This window comes from Phaethon lepturus, unplaced genomic scaffold (genome assembly GCF_000687285.1).
Source record: "Phaethon lepturus isolate BGI_N335 unplaced genomic scaffold, ASM68728v1 scaffold21112, whole genome shotgun sequence".
NCBI classification, from domain to species: domain Eukaryota; kingdom Metazoa; phylum Chordata; class Aves; order Phaethontiformes; family Phaethontidae; genus Phaethon; species Phaethon lepturus.
Window position 1 is genome coordinate 12,370 of NW_010525812.1, and position 11,478 is coordinate 23,847.

At 37.6% G+C, this 11,478-nt stretch overlaps 1 protein-coding gene across 1 annotated transcript in view; it reads right to left on the minus strand.

Annotated features, from left to right (window-relative positions):
- Window positions 1–10,634, minus strand: part of CCBL2 (cysteine conjugate-beta lyase 2) — a 19,558-nt gene extending 8,924 nt beyond the window's left edge. The window contains 6 exon segments of the mRNA XM_010282875.1: window positions 3–18; window positions 1,411–1,497; window positions 2,705–2,854; window positions 5,877–6,021; window positions 7,285–7,343; window positions 10,536–10,634. Of these exon segments, the coding sequence (XP_010281177.1) occupies window positions 3–18; window positions 1,411–1,497; window positions 2,705–2,854; window positions 5,877–6,021; window positions 7,285–7,343; window positions 10,536–10,634 (556 nt within the window).
- Between the last annotated feature and the right edge of the window lie 844 nt (window positions 10,635–11,478).

The following is an 11,478-nucleotide window of genomic DNA, read 5'->3' on the forward strand; positions in this document are numbered from 1 at the left end:
AGAGTTACCATAATTTTTCTAAAAAAAAACAACCAAACAATAAATTTGTGCATTACTTGAATACAACATGTTACAGCTTAAAGAGAGATCCCCAGTTTACCACTCAGACACTTTCATAACCGTATTTCACAACTTATCCAATCTGTCCTGCTGTGAAGGCGCTTCTAGGAACAGGCAGAGAGGCTAAGAGTAGAGTAATTATTATGACAGTTGCCGTCCTCTCCTGGCCACTGTCTGTCTTAAAGCCTCCCCAGGAACTGGTTTCCAGGATCTGTTTACACACATGCTGACTGTAACAGTGTGTAATGCAGGAAGCCCAGTCACATGACAGGAGAGTTTATGGCCTTCCCAGACACTAGAACAAGTGTGTGCATGCTTGGCTGGAAAGACTGATCACCACTGGAGAGATTCAAGGTCTTTTCCTCCTCCTGGTCCACATGAAAATGGTCAAACAGTTAAAAATCTGCACCACTGAGCTCTGAAGTTGCTGTGGTATTACACAAGGACAACAGAAGTTTGGGCCAGTTGCTGCAGAGAACAAAGAGCATGGCCACACTAACTTTCTGATACCTGCACATTACTGGGAGAAGGTCAGACCAAAAACAAGGGTGCGAAACAGAAAATACTTGCAGGAACCTGGTCACTCAAAACGTCCCTAGAAGGAGGGCACCCAGAGAAACAATCTTCACCTACTCCCACTGCAGTCCTGGAGGTTTTGTCACTCTGTGTTGTTCTGATTTCATGGTGCTCATGCAACAGTCATACGTGAAGAGCCCCTCAGCCCTCCCCATGCAAGGCTGCCAATCAGACAAGGCAACGGTAACACAATCAATTTTTTGCATCGAGAGCAATCCTTGCAAGCTGCCAGCATAATGCCAGCAGTACCAATTTGAAAATTAACCCATACCAAAATTACTCAGTTTTACCAATAAAGGAAACAGTAATTCTAGTATGTATAGTAAATATGTCTCCTGCATGACCGTTCCTTATTTAGTAACCAGATTTTGGAAAAGAAATTACATTCTGTCATTGTAGGAGTTGCTGAAGGGATCAAAAACCGAATCTTCTGAAAACCAGATGATACAGAAATTGCACTGATATGTGATCCTTCTCTTATTTGCACTGAAAACATTTTCTGATGACATCCAAAAAAGGAATTTTGATCAGCTTTCAGAATGCACAAATTAAAGTAAATGAGAAACACTATGCCCCCTTTTCAACACTAATAGAGTATTCTATCTGCTTTGGATTATTATTGTCTCACACTTACACTATAGCAATCTATCTCATTTTTATGTAATTTGATATTATGAAAAACTACACAAAACATCGCCTAGGTGGTGCTCATCAAATTGTATTGAGTATGGATGAGAAACTTTATATGATAAATAATTTTTAAAAGCTACTCACGTATCTCAGTGGGATAAAAACAGGTTTTGCACCTGCCATCTTTACCATTGGTTCATAACAGTCATAAAATGGCTCTATTATTATTACCTGAAATTAAAATCATCAGTATCAGAAACAGAATTTACTGTGCATGACACCGTCATATTTCCAGATTTACTGTGGTGGTATAACTTGATAATGTTTCTGGCACTTGATTCTGATCTAACACTGCAGAATATTCCTCCTTTTAAACATCATATATCAATGCCCTCGGTCTAAGTATGATACGTGCTACTCATTTTTGACAACACACACAGGCTGTTCTTCTATAGCTACATATTACAACTATTCAGATATAATATTAGGAATGTTTGGGTCCTGCATGCAGATTTGAAGGTGCAAAGCAAAGATGGGAGATAGCAACAGCAAATTGTTGAACCACAGCACAGCTGCCCTAACTCTGTCCATGAAATTCCAGGATTTCCAAGTATCTAGAAACCTCAGAAGAACAGCTTAAGTCCTCAAATTTTATCAGAAGAAAATGTTCAGATTGAAAAAGAGGACAATTTCAAGGAAAATTGCGTAGAGGCTAGATAGTAGGGGAAAAAACCACAAAACCCAAAGGCTAATAGCCAAAAACTGTTACCAAAAAAAGAGAAGTGAATATCAGAGCAACAGAAAAGGAAGAAAAGATACAGATGAGAATACATTATGCAAGCAAAACCAACAAAACACTGAAAGCAAAATGCATGACAACACAAAAAGTTCTTGTCCACTACAGATACAAATATCTCCCCCAAATGACTTTCAGTACCCTTGTCAAAAAGCATCAGTAGTGAAGGGATGAGCCACCACAGCTAGTACAGTAATCTAACAACCCTTTCTTTAAAGGACTTTTCTGCTACCACGCAATGGTCCAAAACAGAACTTGATACACAATGGTTATTCAAACACCAACAATACTTTGCACCACCCTTAGTCTTCTGCTGCAGACAACAGTCCACAAGTTTTCTCAAGTAAGAAATCAGTATGTATTGTGTCACCTAACAGTAATAGTGATAAAGAAACTGCTACAGGTACCATAAGTATGAAAGAAAGGGGTCTGTAAGTTGGGGAATGATAGGAAGCCATCCAAAGGATAGTCTCCTGATCACAGCTTCTGAAACTGTAAGTCAAATGTGGAACTGTAACAAACCAAATTAAAGGAGATCAGAAAGAAGCACCAACATTAACTTATATTGAAAAATGGACAAATAAAAAACAGCCAAATTCTCATTTCAGTGAGTATACATGAATATTTCAAATAAAAACTTACTTCGTCTCCCTCTTCAATTAATGCCTGTATTGTACTAAAGAGAGATCCATAAGCTCCCACGGTCACCAGAATATCTGTGAGAGGATCAATCTTTCTTCCACAAACTCTCTCGTACACTTGAGACAAGGCTTTCACCAGTGATGGATGTCCCTGTTCAAAGCACACAAATGCAACTGATTGGTGTGTTCCTGACAACGTACAAAGCCTACGTTTGGGTTTTTTTCCACATATATCAAAATAATACATTTTGAAATAGAAAAATGCAAGATGAGCCCTCGGTGTTAATGGCTGTTAACAGGTAGCATGGTTTAAAGTTTTTACACATTAGGGAAGAAAAGTGGTTTCAATTTATTTATGTCTATTAGGAAATTCTTTTTGTGTATCTGATGCTTTTTTATTTCTATCTTATTATCACATCTCAGGTAGCCTATAGGAGAGCCAGGACAAGAGACGGGAGGAGAGAAGGCAACACTCTTGACAACAATTCATCCTCACCTCCTTTAGAGTCTCTTTCCCACCTGCCCATATTTCCATCTGAAGCTCCTTCTGTTTCCTTCCTTATCTTACAACTAAAAATTACTCGGTGCAAGGGGAATCTTTTTATTCTGTTTATATACTGATGATAAACAGCACTTGTGATCAGAATGATGATTATATAGTCATATCTCAAATCTCAGAGCACCGTTCACCATTTGTGTCTCCTACAGGGACATGGCAGTCAATGTACTCTTCTCAAAATGTGCAAAGAACAAGAAAATAACCATGCAACAAAGATCATATACAATATGGAAATAAGGCAGCACAATTCTGTTTACTCAGGAAGACTACAGGTTTCCTGCTGTGAAAATCCTTTTTCATTTTGGGTAGTCGGTAGAAACAGAAAACAGGTCCCTGAGAATGTAACAAAAATCCTTCTCCATAATAGTGAATATTGTACCTCTACACACAAGGCATAAAATCATGAACCCTTCTGTAAACAAAAACATTACCATAAATTAAGGCCTACAAGTCATTGTTGATTCAGATGACAACCATTTCTTGTCATGAGTGTGTCAGCTACACAGGAATGCTGCACCGCCCAAGTCACGTTAGGTCCCACTACAGGGCCACAGCCCTACAGTCAATGAGATGTCCAAGCACTGCAGAGAGCTGAGACAATGTCTCAATTACCAGATGGATGTGCATCATTCATACTCATCCCTCACACATTTGCTACCACAAATACTTGTGCTCAAAAACCTTAGAAGTGCAGAAGTTTGTAGAGGAAGTGCAAAGGCTGAAGATGGCAATATTAGTAAAAATTCCTCATGAATTACTCACTACAGTATACTGTATCAGCAAACATTCATAGTTACCACTGGAATTATCAAACTACTTGGAAATAAAGAAAAAAGTGACAGAAGTAAATATTGAATACTTGCATGCACTGGGAAAATTATATTTATGCTTGATTTGCAAATTGGTTTAGAGAATCAGTCTGTGAATATTTGCCAGAAGGTTGACTGTAGTCCATTCCCTCTGTAACCTTCCCCACTGTGCCAAGGCTCCTCCAAAACCTTGCCTGCCTGGTGAGCAAAGACTTTTCAGATACTTTACTATGGATGATGAACACACTAATGCTTAGCCCAGAAGTTCACAAAAGCCACCTTTTGTGTGCCCAACACTAAATAAGTGCTTTATACTTTCAAGTTTAGACAGAGAGAGTTTTATATATATATATAATACATACCCCTCTCGTACTTGCAGAGACTTTTTGCACACAGCTAAAGGTGATCAAACAAAATTACCCAAAGAGGGATGGTAATGAGACTACATTCACTGGGAATTATATTTTTGCTTTCTGTCAGGGCCCTCAGTGCCCTAACAGGCTTAATGGCCCTGACCAGCCTCACATGGGGCCTCTATGCAGAGCTGTGCCCCTGGTCCAGGGGCCCCATTTAAATGCTATGCAGTAGGGTTGCTGGTCTTCAATTCAGTTACAGCCATGCCTGTACCTGGCCATAGACCCTGCAGAACCTGGCCCATACCTGTAGACTGATTCTGTGGTTTGACCTTAGACCTGCCTTGTCTCCGTGGAGCTGCCCAGTGATCACTGGGTTATAGCATTGCCGGCCCTGACCTGTGAATTGACTTCCTGGCTTGCCCTCAGGCCCACCCCACCACCACAAGCTTGCCTGGTGATCTGGGTTGACCTCAGCCACCATCTCTGGGCCTGCCTTGCTCAGCTACTGTGGGACTGGGCCCTGGCTGGTGAGGCCTGCGCCCTGCTCGCTGTGATAGCTTGTCCTTTAGGGAGCTGCTGCCCTCCGTCAGTTCTAATGCATCCAGGTTCTCAAAGAATAGGCAAAAAGTTATGTTGGAATACATACACAATGATGCCACAACTACCAAAGCAATTGCTGGCTTACCAGTCTATACAATGTTTTTCTATCACTGTTGCATAACATGGTCATCTAGAAAAATATAAGACAGACTCCTTAGGGTCTTGTAGCAATCCTGACACATGATTCTCAGTTAGGAAACATGGTTTATCTTTACCACAAAATAGAAGACAGACAAACCAAACAAGGAAGTGGTCATACTAAAACAGCAATAGTCCACTTCAATATCGTGCCTTGGACAATGATAAATGCCACACACTCACACCCACCTCAAGACGTAAACTCTACAAGCCAACTTACAGAACAGGCAGTGACTATTTTCTGGGCAAAAAAACTTACTGTTTTCATCAATTCCTGATCTCCACTGAAATCTACTAAATGGCACGGGTGAATCTTTTCTTGATCCTAGAGGCTCTGTCTCAACTGGTATCCAGTATTTATTTATCATTCTACCATTATTCTATCTGATTCATGTTTACACTGACCAAAATCTGAGGTAAATGTACAGTTTACACTCTTTAAACTGAGTTGACTCTTCAAAGAATGTATCCCATGTGCTCTACCATTTTGCTCTTGCTGAAGGATTCTGCCTTGAAGAAGCCTACACAGAGGATATTCATTAGTAACAGATAAGGCCACTACATCAACTTAATTTGGGTCATAACAGTATGACCACAGATAAAACTAATTTAAAGCAAAGTCAATTTTTTTTCCCTGTGTTTTTAACCTGTCAGGTTTTTTTTTCCTCAGTTCTCTACTGAACTTAGGTCCTCAAGTTCCACAGTACTTACAAAGCCTCGTGTGTACTGGTTCAGTCTGTCAACTGCTGCTGCCTTTGCCAGCTCGTCTTTAACATAGCTGGGAGGGGATATATCAGGAAGGCCTTGCCCAAGATTAACAATTGAGGGATCTGCTGCCACCTTTGTAAATTCAACCCTAAATGGAAAAAACATTTTAAAGTTAACATACCAGATAAAGTTATCTTTTCCTTCATTAGCATTAAAAGACAAAACAAGTCTTTCACTTTGCCAAATTCACAGCCGTGGAAACAGGTTTAAGTAGAATGCTCACATGGAGCGATGGATGCTGGGACAATGGTAAGTAACCACAGGAATCAGAGGGAACCCAATAAAACGTTGACTTTCTGCATCCACAGAATAACTTTTCTGCCAGCAGAACTGTGCTCAGATGTGCACACACACAAACACACAGTAACTCTGGATATGGGCAGAAATGGAACACTACCCTCTTTGCAAAATGAAGTAGACCTAATTAGAACAGGCACATTAAATCATTTAAAGGCTAGACTCTATCAAGTGAAGGCATTATTTAAACTATCCAGTCACCGCAGAGTGCTACAATTTTTTTTTTTTTGGTGATTTTAGGCAACAGACTGTTTCAGGCTGTTCATTAACTGTCCCTAGTAGCCTACCAGGTACAAACATTAGGATTCTTAAGGATTATTTTTTTCCTCCCTTCACAGGCGAGCTTTGCATTTTACTCTTTTCTCATTACCCAAATATTAACAAGATTTAAAAATAAAAACCAAAACAAACAAAAAAAAAACCCTAAACAAAAAAAAACACATAGCATCACAGTTCTGTAAAAAATTAATAGAAATTGCTAAAAATTAATTTGAGGCTGGATGACCAGAACACCTTGTGTGTATATATACACACATATATACATACAACTAATGTACGCCCAAAATAGTGTTTTCACCAACTAACCAATTCCCATATTTACAGTGATGGCAATATTGCTTTGAGACCAATTTAATAACTAGAAAAAAAGTATATTAAAAATAATGAGCTAAATTATAAAGACAAGTATAATGGCTTTAAAAAGAAATCTGACTCACTTGGTAAACACAAATCAAGTGTAATTGAAATACATTACTCAACAAAATTAACATTTGAATTTCAAAGTCTGCTATACTACCATGCCCAAGAGTTATACTTGTCTTATATGATTTACTAGATGAAGAGAATCCCAAGCCTAATATTTAAAGCTCAAGAATAAGAATTAATTCACACCTTTAACAGAATTTGGTTCATTGCTTCTAAGCAGGTGTCAAATATATTTCAGCAGATAGCAAATGCTATGTACCTTCTTATTTGCAATAATTATCAATTTGGAAAGAAAATATATCAGCCAAAGGTATTTTCTAAAATTTGCAGATATTTTCCTTTTACATACCATACGTTGCTATCAAGACCTTCAATTCGTCTTGTGTTTTTGTGTCTGAAGGCCATTGTCTGCAAGATCCAAATACACAGACAGAAGGGTTTTGTTAAGACAGACAAAGTACTATATTGTTGGATTCTGCATGACAAACCCTCCTTCATGCTTTCTCAAATATACTATTGCCAGATGAATTCAGCAGTGACACAAAATTATAGACATGTTCTTTCATTAAAGCTTCTACAATAGCTTGAATTCAGAATAACAACAAAATACACAAAAACGTCCTAAATTCTCATTCTTCATTATCTAAAGCCACTGAATGTTCAGCAAGGATAGAGCAGGGACACAATTTAGCTTAATAGCTTTAAAAGATGACCTAAAAAAAAAAAATACGGTACATACATTCTTTTTCTTTTCTAGGATATACTAACAACTTAAAGACTATATTATTTCTAGCCCAATTCCTGTTCAGTCCAGTTCGGAAAGCGTCCATTTTCTAGGTAATTTTATTTGTTAAATTGATAGGTAAGAGAAAACAAGCAAAGACATTTCCTATTTTCATTCAGACTTTTAACACTTTAAAGTATTTACTTACAACACAGCAAAACCACATTAGAACATGTTTTTGCTGTATATTCAGACCTTCAATTAAGGTCTTGGAAAACTGCTTTAGAATAGACTTTCAGTGAGTACCCTCTATAAAGGCAGAGAAAAACATATTGACAGTTGTGGTATTTTTAAGCTAAAAAGAGAAAGAAGGGGGGGGACACGACACAGATTTATGTCTATGTGCAAAAAAAAAAAAGTGCAAGCCCATTTTTATCTTTGTAAAGCAGCTTGATACTGGAAAAAAATTACATAGGAATTACATAGTCCCTCAGTATTCCAGACACTTCTGTTTCAGTCAGACTACTGATTTTAGTGACTTTTACCACTGCTAGCTATTGTCATTGCCTGAAAGATTAAAAAAAAATACTCTAGCTACCATACTCTGAGAAGAAAATGTCTGTTACCATTACACCCAAGTTCCAACTTTGGATCAACGGGAATGACTCATAGTAGAAATATTATGTAGGCGCATGTTTGCACTCAACTGGTTTACAGTAATGAAGCTACTATATGTATAATGATTTGAAGAATGGGAAGCTATAAAATTAAACACATACTTCTCTGCTCATACGTCGTCTCTACAGATCTGATTTTGACCTCATCTATGAGACATGAGCACCAGAGGAATCAAGCACAGGACATCTTTTTTTATTTGTACTCAGGTTGAAAGCCACTAAGGTAACTAGACAGGTGAAGTTGTACTTCTTGACACAGAACATACACCATAGTTAAGAGGGACTTCTGACCAGGTAATCTGTACTGCATCTATTTAAAAACACACATATGATTCAGAAGATTAATCCAGTTTTACAGTGTTTGTCTTGGTAAATATTTGGTTTTGTCTGTACTATATAAATGCAAATAACACAGGTAGACTGAGCTCCACACACACATCTTTTTTCACATGCTAGACTACCTCCCGTACTACAAGGAGTATAAAGTCTCACCTTGAATCTTTCTAGTTAATAATAAGAATTCTGTATGCTGCCATGAGTAAATTTGTTCCATTGACCAGCTCTTCTTGAAATTGTTTCAAAGTAAGCTACAGGCTTATCAACTGCAGGACTTTTATAATTAATTATAAGATAAATCTTAACTGCATTCAGTAACCTTCCTAGCTAAAAATGTATTGACAAGCAAAATAAGCCTTCACCTTACAGCTCTCATACTATTTTAAGTTAAAATATTTAATGATTCCAGTCTTTCTATTTATTTTTTCATCTGTCTTGAAACTAGTTTTAAAATGGAATAGCTAGACCTGCATTAATTTTCAGGTTTTCACAGATTCAGCTTACAGTTGGGTTCAGGTCCACCTTACTACTTTGAGAAAGCCAACCAATTAAGTAACATTTTAAAATGATACTTTAAATGGCATTCTTTTTTCCAGAAGGTTGGGAGAATTCTTAAGACTTTTCTTTGGCTTAGCCCAAGTTATGCCATCACTTGATTATCTTCAGGCCATTTCTAGGTGCTGGGCTAGGATTTCCACAAGTTTAAGATGGGTGTTAAGCAGGAGAGGTATGTCCTCATCAAGCTCTAACTTCGACCTCCTACTTTTCCTAACACTTTCTATCAGGGAAAGCACCTGATAGAAAGTCAGGTGTTGCTTGTATTTATCTTTCTTCTGAATACAAAGAAACTTGTGATTAAATTGAATGGCAGTATGTTTAATAATGATAGACGCAAATAAATTTTACATGGTGCATAATTAAATTGTGGAATTCAATGTCAAAAGCTAGAACTGAAGCCAAGATCTTAATAATTAAATTAATAAACTAACAGGATTAGATTTCAGCATGTTTAGTGAGAATATCCAGCTCCATTAAATAGAATACAAATACTTACAGTGTAGGAAAAACTGACTCAGACAAAAGCTGACCTTCAAAGTGGCTTGCACACTAGAAGAAACTTCTCATATGGACGCAATATGCTGCAACTGTCCAGTGTAATGGTTTGAATAGCTGTTTTGAAGGATCTGACATGTGCCTTGGTTGACCCATGTTGCTGACTAGATGAACTCCTGTTCTGGTCTGGGAACATGATTTACATCCCAGTGTTCTATATGCAATGCAGAGTGTGACCTCCAACCCACCTACCATGCCACAAAGCTCTGTCTTCTCTCAACAAAACAGGAAGATTTAAAATGAAGTTACACAATCTTATAAGCAGCTAAGCTGGGACGTTGAGAAGATTCCGTATAAAATTAAGTTTGAGGTACTCACATACCCCTCGTTACGGCAGCATCAAGAAGCACCACTACTCTCATTTCACTGAAGGAAAACTGCGATACAAAGAAATTAATTGACTTACAAGAAGTCTGTGAGAAAGCTGGGATTGAACCTGCCTCCTGTATCTCAAGCTCTAGTGCCCTAACAACTAGGCAATCCTTCTGGCCTGATATGTGCTAGATGTGACTTCAAAGACTGAAAAGGATACACACAGTAATAATCACCAAATTCTGTTATGCTAGTATGGTTAAATATTTGACTGATTCAAATACCTTATTTTGCTCTTGATACTGAATGTTTGGATCAATGTAACAAGAAATAAAGAAATCACAGCTAATGTATATGTATTGGCAACACTGCAAAATTAGTGCATCTCTAAAATATTGCATGAAATAGTTTTATTTATGAAGCTGAAGGAATACTTACTGCAGAGGCTGAAAGTTTGATGGATCTGGAAAGCAAATCTGTTCGTAGTTGGTATGTTCGAATGCCAAGGCAACAGAAGCTTCGTGAAGCACAAAGCATGCCTGCATAATAAATAAGTGACCTGAAAAACACTTACGGATTCCAGGAATGAGTTTCTACACATCACTAAGCAATTTTAAAAGATAAGATCCCCTTCTCTTCCCTTCAGTGATTTTGTTTCATTGAAATAAGTTCTAGTAAATTATCACCTTATCACATTTGTAAGTATAGAGGATGAAACTTTCTGACAGGGCTGCAAAATGTTTCTGAATGTCATCTAGAAGGCAGGTTTCCTGTATTTGACAGCACTGATCTTCTTTCCCTTGAATGACAATTAAGACTAAACACAATTCAAGACTCAAAGTCTCTGTTAGACTTGTGAAAATGTGTTTGTGTAATAAAAATTGCTATTACAATTGCCAGTTTAGACAGAATGGAAAAAGAGCCAAATTTTTAAAAAGTCACACAGCTTTAAAACTGGTCTTCATTTTCAAGTGTTTCAAATCAGGTATTCTGAAACAGATAATTAAGATCACCAGTCACACTGCAGAGGCATGCCTACGCACTTTAAATAACTACACTAAGTTCTGCCACAGTGACTTGGCAAACATCAAGAACCTACCACAGCAGAAAACAGACAGCTAGAAAGGACGTTCTGTGTAGAGTAACAGATCATTCACTGACTAGAGAAAATACACCCTTCTGATCAATAACTATAAAAAAGAAGAGCTGGTACTTCAGGCAATTACTTCCAGAATGTATTTTTAAATGTATATATGGGATGACATTGTCAAAATGACTGGAATGTGCAAGAGAAAAACATGTAACCCATAGACCTATGTCAGAAACACAGTAGCCACAGTATAATTATTAACTTGTTTTCCATAGTTTACTCATTAAAGAA